Genomic DNA, 15,840 nt, shown 5'->3' with positions numbered 1-15,840 from the left:
ACTGAGCCCATACAATGTGAATTCAGGTGCATTTCCTTCTACCAGGGAGCCACATGTGCTGTGCAAAGCCTCCCATAGAAGTCAATGGCAGCACTTGAGTATATGTCAATTCTTGCAATCGGCTGCGTGTGTGATCAGATGTAAAAGGGATTTATGCCTGTACACAAATACTGGCATATATCTGCATACAGCCATTGACTTCTATGGGAGGCTGTATGTAGACCCGTGTCTCCCTGGCGGGAGGAAAATTGCTGGGATATACATTGTACAAGGCCAGCCAGCCACTTGTATGCATGAGCCCTAAAGTTCACCTTACACATTACAATCTGACTGCACATTGTTTTTTTCTTGTACACTAAGGACTCATTCACACAGGTAACAGCCGGCCGGTACAGATCCGTGCGGCGTGCACGGCCATATCGGGCAGCTCCCAGGAAGGACACGTGCTGCGTGTGATTATATGCAGCAGCCTGTCCTTCTCTATGGGAGTACGCGGCCGTACGCCCCCCTGCGGTCACCCGACCTGCACCTCCGTGAGGGTGTCCGTACTTGTACTCTGACAGGATGGATCCTGTCTGCGTCCGAGCAGGGACACCCACACCCGTACATACGTGCAGGTCGGGTGAGCGTAGGGCGGCGTACTCCCATAGAGACGGACAGGCTGCTTCGTACTAATCACACATAGCACCTGTCTTTCCTGGGAGCTGCCCGATACGGCTGTGCACGCAGCACGGATCTGTACGGGCTGGCCGTTTCTCGTGTGAATGAGGCCTAAACGTTATATTTACCAAAACTCTCCGATATAAGGAGCTACTTAACCTATCCCATCAGTCTGTATCCAGTCCAGCAGACCCTTGCACTACATAGTTGTTGATGGATCTAAAGATTGTATAGTTAGATTGTAACATGTACGGTGAGATTAAAGTGGATGGGAACCCTAACTGAATGACATTAAGTTTGCTAAAGGTTTTGGACCTGTGTTCTGTAGGGATTTGTGGCGGGTTAGCAGTGTGCTGGAAAATTTCTGTCAGGACAATGATTGCTATATTTCTCTATAACGTCTGCAAGACCTAATTTGCTTGAATCTGTAAATTTCTCAGGCCATGTGTGGTCATCATATCAGGCAGCATATGGCTTCTCAGGATAATTCACTAGACGATGACTGTAACCATGGCAATAACAGTAATATATATATATACATACACACACTGACACATATAGGTGATTTGAGGTCTGTTTACTCAGCCTTCTCTTTTTTTCTGAAAATAATCTCCATTTTAGTGAATGATGGTGCATGCAGTAGATGTCAGCAGATTGTCAGCTGTCACTTTTTTTGTTCTACAGGAGACCTAAACCATTGTAATGAAGAGAGATCTCCAGTGCTGCAAGATCTCCGGATTGGCAGACTGTTGGTATGGGCCGCACAGTCCTAAAACATCCTAGATAGGAAAGGGTGAATCTGACAATACACACTAGAGGGCAGTTACACATGTAGGTACAATCCCACCTCCCTCATGCTTTCCAGTGCACCCCTAAACGCAAATGGTCACATCATGTGATATTAAAGTCCAAAAGTTTTTTTAAGCTATTTCAAATGCTGATTACATCACTTACAATGGATGCTGCTCCTTGATGTCTAAAAGTTTCCTGCAGAATCAGCTGGTCCCCATTTCATGTTTTAGGGTGGCTTCTCTACCTTGTAGGGTCCTATGGAGCCACACGTGTGTGTGTGTTAGTAAGCTGTATGTGTCTCCTTAAACACACACACAGCAAGACAAACCATTCTCTCCATCCCTGCTCTTTCTTCCAGTTGCTGGAGACTACTCTGTCCCTTGTGATCTTGTACTGGACAGGAAGTTCAGCGAAACCGAGCTGAGAGAGTTGGAGCCAGCTGTATGGAAACATGATGATTGTAAGTTTTTTCGGCAAAAATGTAAAGAAATACTTTGCTGGGCAATGTATATTTGTTTCATCTGGATTAATTGTTGAAAAACGTTTAAGAGGTTATTACTGATTTAACCGTTTGTATTAGGCCTACGGAGTAAGCACGGGAAGCATGCTTAGACATGAATGGCACCAACAAAATCATTTTCTAATCTGTCTGATTGAAATTTTCCCACGTGAGCTTTTGTTGGCAGTGTGCACATTTGCCCCATAGTCAGCCAAATATGACCGCATCAGGAGGGTGTTATCTTATGTCTATGTTCTAGGAAAATACAATATTACATGAACAAATAATCCGCATTTCTATAGAACTATACATAGAGAAAGAGAGATCCCTGAGCAGGAGATGTAACCTTAATGGACACATTTTCCATAGAATGGCGGTGATTCAATATAGCATTTGCAACACTTTGCTGGCATTAAAGGAGAACTATGGGGTCAGTGTTTTTCCCCATAGTTCTCCTTAGGGTAACGGGAGGACACAAACTAGCGTCCTCCCGTCACCCTAAGCTCAGTATACAGCGAGCTACAGCTAGTGGTATACTGAGACGCCGCAGTATACCGCGAGCCACAGCTCGCGGTGTACTGAGACGCCGCATCTGAAGCGGATCCAGACAATTATGCCTGGATCCGCCCAGCTGCGTGAGTGACAGCTGGCTCTGCCTATCTAGAGGCAGAGCCAGCTGTACCCTCCCCCGTCCGTTCCGCCAGTCAGTGGTGGCGGATCGGGGCGGGGAGGGGGGAATCCAGCCCCTCCCCTGTCACGGCATAGAGCCGTGACAGGGTCGAGAAGTGAGCGAACGCCGGTATGTGTTCGCTCACTTCCCGATCTACTGAGCCGACCTGTGACAGTCTCATTGTCATAGGTCGGCTAAAACTATGAGGATGAGTGGAAAGAACTCACCTCATAGTTCTTCTTTAATGCTGTCTAAGAAGGTCCTGGGCCGCATTCAGAATAGCGTTGTGACAGTTCTAATGCTATTACTGACACATGCAGCAAATTCGGGTGTTCTTAAAGGAGAACTATGAGGCGAGTGAAATCACTCAGTCTCATAGTTCTAGCCGACCTGTGACAATGAAACTGTCACAGGTCGGCTCAATAGCTCGGGAAGTGAGCGAACACATACCGTCGCTCGCTCACTTCTCGATCCTGTCCCTGCAGAGAGCCGTGACTGTCACTCACGGCTCCCTGCAGGGATTCCCCTCCTCCCCTGTCTGATCCTCCAGCGCTGACTAGATAGTCAGAGCCAGCTGTCACTCACGCAGCTGGGTGGATCTCGACAGTAATGTTGGGATCCGTCCCAGCTGCGGCGTCTCAGTATACCGCTAGCTGTAGCTCGCGGTATACTGAGCTTTGTGTGACGGGAGGACGCTAGTTTGTGTCCTCCCGTTACCCTTAGGAGAACTATGGGGAAAATCTCTAGCCCCATAGTTCTCCTTTAATAGTGACATTTATATTATGTTGCAATGAATAAAGAAATACTGCAGTTTTAGAGATAAGGAAATTGGCCATAAATAAGATCAATGTTATTTTGGAGTAATTTATGTTGGGTGTGAGGCGTTTGTCCTCCCCATGTTGTTGGTTGTTAGAATGCTAGTGGCCCCTGGGTCCTAGTAACCAATAGAGTGCATCCATGTCCCCGCATAGAGACATGGCATAGGAAAAGGACCCAGTGCCACTTACTGGCTCACTAATCCCACATGTCAATGACCCCGGGCTTCAGTGGGCAGTAATGATGCTGGGTTTCATCGATCCCCAGTGTCAGGGGGCAGCACTGAACCCCGGTGCCATCAGGTGGCACTATTACAGAGTGTTATTGGGTGTCACTGGGCAGCACTGAACCCGGGTGTCATTGGGTGTCTGATCTCCGGTGTCCGTGGTGCCGGGTGTCAGTAATCTCGGGTATCCGTGGTGCCCCGGTGTTAGTGATCCCGGATGTCCGTGGTGCCAGGTGTTAGTGATCCGTGTTGCCGGGTGTTAGTAATCCCGGGTGTCCGTGGTGCAGGGTGTCAGTGATCCCGGGTGTCCGTGATTCCGGGTGTCAGTGATCCCGGGTGTCCGTGGTGCAGGGTGTCAGTTATCCCGGGTGTCCGTGGTGCAGGGTGTCAGTGAACCCGGGTGTCCGTGGTGCAGGGTGTCAGTGATCCCGGGTGTCCGTGGTGCAGGACCCCTCGGAGGGAAGCGTGTGATGCAGGAGGGGGGAGGAGGAGACAGGAAGGAGAGGCAGAGAGGAGGAGGAGAGAAGAGACTCTCGGAGGAAGAGAGGAAAACACAGTAGGATCAGGGCTCCGTCTTGCAGGGAATAGCCGGGAATCGGTATCGGAGGCTCGGCCACACACAGAGCTCACACTGCCGGAGGATACTGACAGCTCGGGAGAGGTCCGGAGACCGAAGCTGCCGTTGCCGCCTCCCCCAGTACACCGACCCTTCCATCAGATTGTCCCTGTGTTCTCCAGCACTTCCCCTACACCCCGATCAGCCGTGTATTCAGCAGTCTGTGTGCTCTCTGCATGCACCCCCCTTCCCCTGTGATGTCCCGTGCTCCCCATCAGATGCCCTCCATCAGGTCATCTCCCCCATACATATTCATGGACCCCCTGTGCTCAGTGTGCTGAGAGCTCCCATTCCTTTCATTCACAAGCCTTCTCTCTCTCTCTCTGCCCCATTATATTGTCAATTTGCAGTAGCAGTCCAAATATTGTGATCCTCATCTTCTCCTCTGCCTTCCTATCAGGTAATTGTCCCCCCTCCCCCATGTGCATGACTTCCATGACCTGACAGTTACTTAGCACTTATTTGACTCACAATAAGCAGTTGGATTTCTGCCATGGCAGCTCCATCCCACCTCTGATTTGACCCCCTGCATAGTGTATACAGCATGTACCCCGGGAAGGGAAATAGAACCATTTTGGTAGCTCCCATCTTTAGTAACGAACTCCCTACTTATAGGCAAACTTATCCCATTGTCACTTTCTGATCACTTTTATTCTTAATGCTATTCTGTGATTTTGTGATATTACCTCTCTCTTATATGGTATTAGGTATGATCCCCCCCTCCCCTGCCTAATTTCTGCAGTAGGCTAACCTTTTGCCTATGAGCTGGGATTTTTATTGTCCTCCTCCGTTAGTACTTTGCACCCCCTGGACCTTTGCACCTTATATTTGTCCCACCTATATTACATTGCACCCCCAGGCTGGATATGTGAGGCCCTCCACAGCCTGAAAAGATGAACTACCAGCAGCAGCTGGCCAACTCAGGGGCCATCCGGGCTGAAATCCAGCGCTTTGAGTCCGTGCACCCCAATATCTACTCTATATATGAACTCTTGGAGCGTCTCGAGGAACCTGCGCTACAGAACCAGATCCGAGAACATGTCATAGCCATAGAAGGTAAGAGGGAACTTCATGGTGCTTTGTCTGCCCTGCTATCTTGGCTCATATGGAAACCTTATTTCGGCGTAATCTGTATTGTTCTAGATCAACCACGCGCATGCAATTGTTTTTCCAATCAATTTGATGTCTTTTGATATTGTGTGTAATATATGGGTTGTCATTGCAGATGTCTCTTGCTGGTTTTTAACTCCATGACTGCTAGATGTGCTTTAAACACATTCTCCTGGTTGTGCTGCAGTGACACCTTCCAGTGTTTGACCCCGCTTACCTTGCCAGGTGACCCCGTCTCCCTGGAGGAAGCAGTATTTATACTGAGTAATATTGACAATACAGTATATTGCTAGCAGTGATGCCCCAAGCGTTTCTATTTAACCCCTCCGCTGAAGCTGCCTCACTTTACTCGTTCTGCAGTAATAAAATCTCTTCGTTGACATGCTTCTCTTCCCATTCTTGCTTTGGGCCGTTGTGTGTGTATAGGGAGGGTAAGAAATATGCTTGCATCCCCTGGGTTTTCTCAAAAAGACATCCCCATCAAGTCATTGTTAGAAGAACAATTCCATAAAAAGTAGTAAGTGTGCGAACAATGCTTTGTATGCTGCACTGCCAGCAGAGGAATGCAGATTGCTGTAAATATTTGCTGTAAACTCACATTATTCTGGGCATGGTCACGCATATATTAGGAATATTACAGAGGTCATTGTTAGCATGGCACTTCTATTTCGTCTTTTAAATGAATGGGTTATAATCTAGCTGTGTATGTAGATCACAAAGGAACTAATGAGCATTTGTCATATGTGAAAATGCCATCCATACCACAATGGCTATGGTCAGGCCTTGTTAGATGTGCTCGAAACACATTCTCATTGCTGTGCTGCAGTGACACCTTCTAGTGTTTGATCCTGCCTACCTTGCCAGGTGACTCCGTGTCCCTGGGGGAATACTGAGTAATATTGACAGTACAGTATATTGCTAGCAGTGATGATGATATTTGAAAATGCCGTCATACCACAATGGCTATAGTCATTGTAATTGCTGTGCTGCAGTGACACCTTCCAGTGTTTGATCCTGCCTACCTTGCCGGGTGACTCCGTCTTCCTGGAGGAAGCAGTATTTATACTGAGTAATATTGACAGTACAGTATATTGCTAGCAGTGATGATATATGAAAATGCCACCATACTACCATAGCTATGGTTAGGCCTTGCTAAATGTGCTTGAAACACATTCTCATTGCTGTGCTGCAGTGACACCTTCCAGTGTTTGATCCTGCCTACCTTGCCAGGTGACTCCGTGTCCCTGGAGGAAGCGGTATTTATACCAAGTAATATTGACAATACAGTATATTGCTAGAAGTGATGATGATATTTGAAAATGCCACCATACTACAATGGCTATGGTCTTTCTTATTGCTGTGCTGCAGTGACACCTTCCAGTGTTTGATCCTGCCTACCTTGCTAGGTGACTCCGTCTTCCTGAAGGAAGCAGTATTTACACTGAGTAATATTGACAGTACAGTATATTGTTAGCAGTGATGATATATGAAAATGCCACCATACCATAATGATCGGGCCTTGCTAGATGTGCTTTAAACACATTCTCATTGTTGTGCTGCATTGCCACCCTCCAGTGGTTGATCTCGCTTACCTTGCCCGGTGACCCCGTCTACCTGGAGGAAACAGTATTTATACTGAGTATCATTGACAATACAATATATTGCTAGCAGTGATGATGTGTACAAATGCCACCATACCATAATAGCTATGGTCAGGCCTTGCAAGAGGTTCTTTAAACACATTCTCATTGCTGTGCTGCAGTGACACCTTCCAGTGTTTGATCCTGCCTACCTTGCCAGGTGACTCCGTGTCCCTGGGAGAAGCAGTATTTATACTGAGTAATATTGACAATACAGTTTATTGCTAGCAGTGATGTGTGCAAATGACACCATACCACAATGGCTGTGGTCAGGCCTCGATCATTCCAGCCATTTTACCATACAGAACAAGAAGCATGTGCTGCACATTCATTGAAAGTAGCTATGTGCATGTTTGGGACTTGTGCGTCATTGAACTTGTAACTCTGCGGCCTCCGCTAAAGCAATGGAGTCATTTGGATGTGTTTATACTGACTTTCTTCTTTGACAGGTAACGGATGATATAGATGTGTGTGTGTATTCTATATTCAGTGTGGCGACTGCTTTGTAACAACAGGTGACCGAGAGGAAGGAAGAGGTGATATCCATCAATATCCGCTTCATGATATACATGTTCTCTTATCAGCCGCTGCACCTCTGCAACTTTTATTCTTTACCTGATCACTTCTGGAAGGTGGCATAGAGATGGATTTAAATGATGCCTGGGTTTGCATGCTGCAAGTGGTAGTAACGTGTTTATCTGATGTATGGCCTATCCTGCCGAGTATTCTCTGATGTGTCGCCTTGCGTGTTTGAATGACCCCATTCACATGACTTCAAAGGCAAAGCACAGGGCGATGTACCAACTATGCAGCCTTATGGGCTTTTTACAAAGGCCACTTAATGGTGGGAAAAGATCCTATTGGAAACATTGGATATTTTTATGTTTGTGCATTTTGGCTTTGTTGGAAAACGCAGGAGAATGCATGACGGACCATTACCCAGTTTTTGCTGGTGATATTATCAGCGGGTTTTTATAATTGAATTGTGCAGATGGTAAAATTAACGGTTGAGAAAATTCAGGTGCAATATAAAATCTGGAGCATTTCTGAAATCAACTGATGGCCTCCTTTGCTTTAAAGATTTTTGGGGGATGAAAATGCGGGTCATGGTGGAGGGGGGAGGGGGGGGTGGGGCTTGGGTGCACTGGGGTAGTTTGAAAAGCAGGCCAAGCTCTGATTTTACAATTTCTAGGAGATCTGCCCATCTGTGGGTGTCCACAGGAGCATCAATAACCATTGCTGTGAAATCTTCAATTCTAACAATAGCTCTAATGGTTTTGAAGGGATTAAAGAAGGAGTCCAGGCAAGTAAAATCTTAATCCTTGCAGTTGGGCTACCCACGCATTTAAGGGTTAAGTGCTCATTTTGTCTAGAGAGCTAAAATAACAGAGACATACTCACCCAAACCGCGATCCCGGCTTGCTCCTAGACTAGTCTCTTCAGCCTCGCTACCCCCTCTGCTCCAGCAGTCTAAGGTCCCTTAAGTCGTCATGTCCTACACAGTGTGTTGGACATGAGGATGCCGAGGGACATTTCATTGCTGGAGTGGAGGAGGAGACAGGCTGAATGGACCGGTCTAGGAGCCAGCCATATTCGCGGTTTGTTCCCATGTTAATTAGGCTGCATTTACACCTCAGTGCGAGCATTTACAGGCTGTTTTGAAGTGTTTTTTTTTTGCATGTTTTTATAAAATCCTTTTAGCACTTTTGTTTCAGCCAATGGAAAGCTAGGTAGGACAGGGCTGGACGAATCCCAGGAGCCAGATAGCCAATGCTCCTTAAAAATTACAGCTGGCACCTAACATTTAGGCCTCATGCACACGACGTTCCAAGCTGTGTCAGGTGATTCCTGCGGCGCAGACAGATTGCGTCCAGGGACAAGAATCTCTCCTCATCCACAGCCACATCTGTACAAACCCACCTGGGATTCCTGCTGCAAGAATCCCCAGACGCAGCTTCGAATGCCGTATGTATGAGGCCTTAAAGGAGAACTATGGGGTTAAGGCTTTTCCCCATAGTTCTCCTTAGGGTAACAGGAGGACCCAAACTAGCGTCCTCCCGTCACTCTAGGCTTAGTATACCGCGAGCTGTAGCTCGCGGTATACTGAGACGCCGCAGCTGAAGCGGATCCCGACAATTGTGTCGGGTATCCGCCCAGCTGCGTGACTGACAGCTGGCTCTGCCTATCTAGAGGCAGAGCCAGCTGTACCCGCCCCCTCCCCCGTCCGTTCCGCCAGTCAGCGCTGGCGGATCGGAGCGGGGAGGGGGGAATCCAGCCCCTCCCCTGTCACGGCAGAGAGCCGTGACAGGATCGAGAGGTGAGCGAACGCCGGTATGTGTTCGCTCACCTCCCGATCTACTGAGCCGACCTGTGACAGTCTCATTGTCACAGGTCGGCTAGAACTATGAGGTAAGTGAGTTCTCCTTTAAGAGTTTTTTTTCTAGTTGTCAATGTAGCTTGCTCCTAAAAAAATTCCTGCTGGTTCCTGAGTTCCATATTAATTTGTCAACCTCTGTACTGGGAGGAGTAGATGGTTGTTCGGCCTTGAAAAACACACATTTTCAGGCGCTTTGATTAAGGTTTATGGGAGGAGTAGGCACACTCTGGCCCTCCTGCTGTGGTGAAACTACAAATTCCCTCATGCATATGCTCCTGGAAGTCATGGCTGTGGCTTTCAGTCTTGCAAGGTTTAATGGGATTTGTAGTTGCACCACATCTGGAGGGCCGAAGGTTCCCTACCCCTGGTCTATGGAGTCAAAAACATTCCATTCTGCTTTAAAAGTAGTTGATATACCTTTTTGAGCTTCAGGCATTGAGCTATAGGTGCCTGAGCTCTCATATGTGAACAGGCACCATTTGAAAGCATGGGATTTTGGTTGTTGAGCATTTCGGAGCTTTGCGCTTCCAGATACAAAACGCTCCGTTGTGAATGAGGGCTAAAGTTCTGTGTTTGATCCTGTCTGCGGTGCTGAAGTGACAGTTCGCACAGGGGTTAATCACCCTCTTAATTAACCATTTTTGCTGGTTGTAAATGTATTACAGATAAGATCTGGGAGCCTGGCCTTCACATTGCCTGTGCTGACATTCAGGCATACAAGGTGTGCTGTCACTGGTGGTGAGACCTGACAGGTAACCAGGGCCTGATATAATATTTAATTCATTACCACATCAGACTTGGTTACCGTACTGGAGACGTGGCCTGTGCTCTGTAAATCTGAGCCCCGGATGAGGTGTGAAACCAGAGACTTGTCCTTTAACATATGAGGCGTGTCATCTGCTGCCCTTCTACCTGGATCACAGGGACCTGACCTGGTAAATAATACCATTTCACTGGTCTGGGACCTTACTATATCCCCTATATTTCTCATGTGTACATTTATAAAACACATTGGTGAGACTGATGAAGGATCCACTCTGCTGGATTTATCCCATTCCTGCTTGTAGACCATGGGCCTTAATATGCTACTAAAGTGTATGTGAAGCCAAGAACTCTTTTCTAGTTTGCAGAAGAGTGGACTAGAATTCCTTACGGCTATCCAGGGTTCCATTAGAGAGATTTTCCCTTACTTCCTGTCTTGCTGACATTTTACCAGACAGGAAGTGGGGAAACTGTCCAACTGCAGCACAGAAATGAAAATTTGTTCATTTGCTAGAGTAAAGCTGGTTCACATGGTATAAGGTTCTGGTTTTTTTTTTGTTCAACCCGCAGGTTCAACAAAAAATAAAATTGAATAGATTCCTTCATCGACGCTTATGAATGTTGATGGACAAATCCCCTGCTGTCCACACTGTCAGAATTCCCGAACTGAGCTAGCAGCTGATTGGCTGCTAGCTCCGTTTGGCTGAGAATTTTCCAACCAGCTTCTTTGATCAGCTGATTAAGAGAAGCCAGGTGGAAGGGAACCGACAACGGCACCCATGGTATGAATTTCATCAGGAACTGGCCGAAATTCGAACCCTGTGTACCCAGCTTATGGCGGGCTAGAACCCCTGTTTGGTGGAACCGTTGTCATCAGGGCAGGAAGTGAGGATAAATCTTTCTAACGGACAGGGGCGTCCTGAGGCCGGGTGTCACCCGGTGTCACGCATGCACGGTCATCTTATTGACGCCTGCCGGCGGCCATCTTGGTGATGGTTGCCGGCAGAGAAAGGAGGGGACGTTCACCCGGTGGGATGAGGTATGCCGTCGGGTCCCCTCCTCTCTCCTGACACTCGGCTCTAGGTCCATGACCGAGTGCCCGACTTTTTAGAGGGGGGTGACACCAAAATGGCTGTCAGTCATTTTGGTGTCACCCCTCCAATGGCGCACCCACCTTGTGATGCCACTGCTAACGGATTCAAATATGTGTGGGGCCTGTTTATGTCTGTTGTTACTGTTTACCTTTTTTAAAAAAAACTAAAAAACTTTATTGAAATCTCAAAGTGGCATTGCATTCATTGGTGGTCGCTACCTGCGTTGCGGTGACCAGTGCTGACATGATGTGCTGTGCAGTGTGGAGAAATGCAGCATAACTGTATTGCTTTTCTCCACATCGCGACCTTCCTTCAGACAGTGTTGTGTCATGAAGAGGGCACATAAAAACAGTCTTTTCTTATGTGCACTCGTGGTGATTGTCATTGAAAAAATGGTCACCACACGTGGTGTGAATGGACCCTAAATGAGCATTTAACCACCAAGGTCAGGAGGTCCGCTTTAACAATGCAGGAACTATACAAAGAATAAAAACTAAGATATCAGATTTGGGGAGACTGTTCCTTTTTATTCTCTTGCCTGGAATGTGGCCTTGGTGGTAATGATTATAGTTATGATGGAAAATCTTGCGTCCCTTCAACTATATATAGAACATTTTTATCCACCTTTGTACCCTAATATCACACTAGTTGTTTTTCCTGTTCCAAGAATATTACATATTGTCCTGACTTTATACAAGTCAGCAGAATGCAGTACATGGGATCAGGATGCAGCACTTCTGAGTCAGCAATGTTATGACAGTGTGTGGCTGCATGGAGTCATGTATAGCACATGAAATGATGGGGTCACAGGGGGTGGTGGCTCTTTTTTCCCCCATTCCAATGCCCTCAGATCTGTATGCGGGGGATATTCCTGGCCTGGAATTATTTTGTCAGCTGTTATGGTGTATGTATTGTTAACTCCCTCTCACAGTGCTCTGTGTAATTACTGTCACCATATCTCATTGCGTCTGCCTGACAAAATGGGCAAATAACCACACACACCTCTTCTGGGGTATAATTTTAAACTTTCCATTTCACTATATTGCGCACCACACTTTTTTTTTTTTACTTCCACCGCTCCAAAGCTGGCTCCTGTGATGGACTACAATCTCAAAACAAACTAGTAGTCCATCACTGCAGCCATTTTAAAAAATGTATTTAATTGTTTATCCGATTAACCGATTAATCGAACGTAATAATCGGCTAACTAATCGATTTTGAAAATAATCGTTAGCTGCAGCTCTAGTCTGTACGGCCATGAAAGGGGCTTCCTGGAGTAGTTCAATATTCAATCATTGTTAAAGAGCGTGGATGCATGTGTGTATGTATCTGTGTGTGTGCGCACAGATTCCCTGCTGATCGGAGCAGTATGGATCAGATGTCAATGCTCTGACATCCGTGTCCATCCAGTTTTTTTCCTCCATCTTGTGATAGAGGAAAGAACTAAAACTGTTGGACCCCATGTCAGTCTAAGGCTAGGTTCACACCTGCACTACACCGCACGACACCCAGGATGCGCGGTCCTGCACAATGCAGCAGCGATTGCCGCGCGGCTCCATTGATTTCAGTGTTCGGAAGCACGTGCAGAATCGCGGCGGGAAACCGCACAAACCGGCCGGCACAGCCTAGGATGCCATTAGAAAATAATGGTGCCCACAGCGCGATCGGTTCACACCTTGGCGACTCCTGACCATGCGGCAATCTGCGCGGAATCGTGCACGATTGCTGCGCGGTGAAGTGTTGCCTAGGTGTGAACCTAGCCTCAGGGCTATTTCACACCACAAACAGTGCGTTCCGGCCTGATTTGGCGCCGGAATGCACTGGATCGCATCCGGGATGGCTCCCTGCGTTCAGTGTTGGGAGGGGAAGTGGCGGTGCATTGAAGTTAATGGTATCGCAGCTACGGCCGCAGTGCGATCTCCCACACCCGAACACGTGGCACATCAGGGCCTGTGTTCCGGTGCCGTCAGAAAAAAAGCTGCATGCACTATTTTTTCTGACCGCATCCGACCGGAACGCAGGCATTGATGTGCCATGCCTTCGGGTGCGGGTGTTCGCACTGCGGCCAGGGGCGTGGCTGCGGTGACATTGATTTCAATAGCAGCCCAAACGCGCTTTCCACCCATATGGTGATTGCCCACACTGGAACGCACGGTACCATAATGCGGTGCATTCCAGTGCAGTGCGATTGCCAAAAATTGTGCATGCAGTTTAATTCTGAAGTAAACGTTATTTTATTTTAAATGGACTAGTTGTAGACCGCGGTGTTAAACCCCCTTCCTGGCCAGGCCATTTTTCAGTATTTAGCGCTGCGGTACTTTGACTGACATTTATTCCATCATGCAGCGCTGTACTGAAATGAATTTCATACAATTTTTTGGGGGACACATAGAGCTTTCTTTTGGTTGTGTTTAATCACCGCTGGGGGTGTGTGTGTGTGTGTGTGTGTGTGTGTGTGTGTGTGTGTATATATAGATATATATTAGTGCTGTTTCTGAGTTTTAGTTTTAAACCTTCAGTAGATGATTGACTTGCGTTTCCATCCTTTATCTTGCCTTTATGTATTCAGACATTTCTATATACTGTTGATTTTGGGATATAATACACAGCTGCTCCTTAAATACTTATGTGCTGAAGGCTTAATGGTAGCAGGACTCTTTTAATGTCTGAGCAATAACTTGAACAATGCTGTGTGAACATACACAGACAAATCTTAAAAAGCAAGGGTTGCATAAGAAGAACTGCTGCAAATAAAACTCTTTCCCTGTTTTACCATCAGCCAGCCAAATGTTCATTTTGCTACCTTGCATGGAAGAAGTAGCAGCAAGAAAGGGGGGAACAAATAATATGGAATTCTGTCCAATCCATAAGCCAGCTTTATTGACACAAACTAGAAAAACCCCCATTGACTAGTTGGCCTATACTTCCTGTTTTAAATTGATCTGATTTTTTTACCGGTCAGTATTGGATTACAAACTTTGAAACCTGTAAGTCTCCACCTGCTTTTGTATGAGGTCATGACTAAAATCCTCGGGTTGATGACCATGCAAAGATTTCCTTGAACGATTAGCTCAGCGCCTGCACGGTGTATTCTGTGTCCACTGCTGGTGGAGTAACTTATCTGCTTCCTGCGCTCTACATGTGTACATTCTATGTTTGTAATCTTCACATATGTTGTGCAGGTTGGGCATTTCTATGAACCAATGCTTGGGTGAATGTGTAAACTGTGTGATAACGTGTAGCAGTCAATGAGGAATTTATTGCCTGGCTGTTATGCTGACTCTCTTCAGTACTTTCAGATTCTCTTACAAGTATGCAGGTCAGGAAAGTCAGTGTGAAGTCAAAAGTCCTTAAAGGAGAACTATGAGGTGAGTGCTTTTCACTCACCTCATAGTTCTAGCCGACCTGTGACAATGAGACTGTCACAGGTCGGCTCAGTAGATCGGGAAGTGAGCGGACACATACCGGCGTTCACTCACTTCTCGATCCTGTCACGCTTACTTCTCGATCCTGTCTCTGCTGTGACAGGGGAGGGGCTGGATTCCCCCCTCCCTGCTCCAATCCTCCAGCGCTGACTGGTGGAACGGATGGGGGAGGGGGCGGGTACAGCTGGTTCTGCCTCTAGATAGGCAGAGCCAGCTGTCACTCAGGCAACATAATTGTGGGGATCTGCTTCAGCTACGGCGTCTCAGTATACCGCGAGCTGTAGCTCGCGGTATACTGAGCTTAGGGTGACGGGAGGACGCTAGTTTGTGTCCTCCCGTTACCCTAAGAGGAACTACGGGGAAAAGCCTTAACCCCATAGTTCTCCTTTAACTGCATACTTGTTCTGTGTCCGTGACTCCGAGTATTAAATTTGGAGCTTGCCATGGCAGGCCGGCTGGCTAGCATTTGTAAAAGTTTAAAGGTTACTTGTGCCAGGGAATTATGTAGGCTGCATTTCCATATCTCTTTCTAAAAATGTTAATTTCCTGGCTGTCATTCTGATCCAGAGTCTTCATACTCTTAAGCTGCCCATACTCCTATAGATTATCTGCAGGTTTATTATGGCCAGATGGAAAAAGTACAACAGATTCCTCCATCTACGCTAAACTGTGTGGATGGAGGAATCTCCCACTGGGCCAAGCTTCAGCATCTTGCTAGCCGGCCCCGCTGGCTGTCAAAATACCTGAACAATGCCTCCTTCCAATCAGATTGTTCTAAGGATCCTTAAGGTCCCCACACACCTTACGATAATCGTGGGAAATCCCGCTATCGTACGATTATCGTAAGGTGTGTGGAAGCCGTGCGACCTCTACTACTGTAAGGTCGCACGACTTTGAACTTACGGACATGTTCGAAAACCCGCCGAGCATCGTACGACGTTCGGTGGGTTTGTGGCATGTCCGTACGATAACAGCCGTATGGGCCGGTGTGCGCAAGTGCACACTGCCCCTTCGGCATTGCGGTCATCGGAAGCCCGCCCCTTGGGGGGGCGTGGCTTGCGATCATCGCAAGTACGATCTGCCTATGCAAGATAGGCAGATCGTACGTTTTTTTAAAGTACCTTACAACCATCGCAAGACAAAAGTCTTGCGA

The 15,840-nt window shown here is 47.2% G+C and overlaps 1 protein-coding gene across 5 annotated transcripts in view; it reads left to right on the top strand.

Annotated features, from left to right (window-relative positions):
- Nucleotides 1-4,199: 4,199 nt before the first annotated feature.
- AGAP1 (ArfGAP with GTPase domain, ankyrin repeat and PH domain 1) overlaps nucleotides 4,200-15,840 on the top strand; it is a 382,012-nt gene continuing 370,371 nt past the window's right edge. For 3 of the 5 annotated variants that reach the window (XM_018558280.1, XM_018558279.1, XM_018558276.1), the window contains exons 1-2: nucleotides 4,446-4,679; nucleotides 5,139-5,335. In XM_018558280.1, the coding sequence (XP_018413782.1) occupies nucleotides 5,173-5,335 (163 nt within the window). In that variant the 5' untranslated portion in view covers nucleotides 4,446-4,679; nucleotides 5,139-5,172. Of the gene's footprint in view, nucleotides 4,325-4,445; nucleotides 4,680-5,083; nucleotides 5,336-15,840 lie in introns of those variants that run through there. The other 2 variants (XM_018558278.1, XM_018558277.1) reach the window with 2 other exon arrangements.

This window comes from Nanorana parkeri, unplaced genomic scaffold (genome assembly GCF_000935625.1).
Source record: "Nanorana parkeri isolate BGI_ZX_2015 unplaced genomic scaffold, ASM93562v1 scaffold329, whole genome shotgun sequence".
NCBI lineage: Eukaryota > Metazoa > Chordata > Amphibia > Anura > Dicroglossidae > Nanorana > Nanorana parkeri.
The sequence above is the reverse complement of the archived record's forward strand: the minus strand, read 5'-3'. Positions and strand labels throughout refer to the sequence as shown.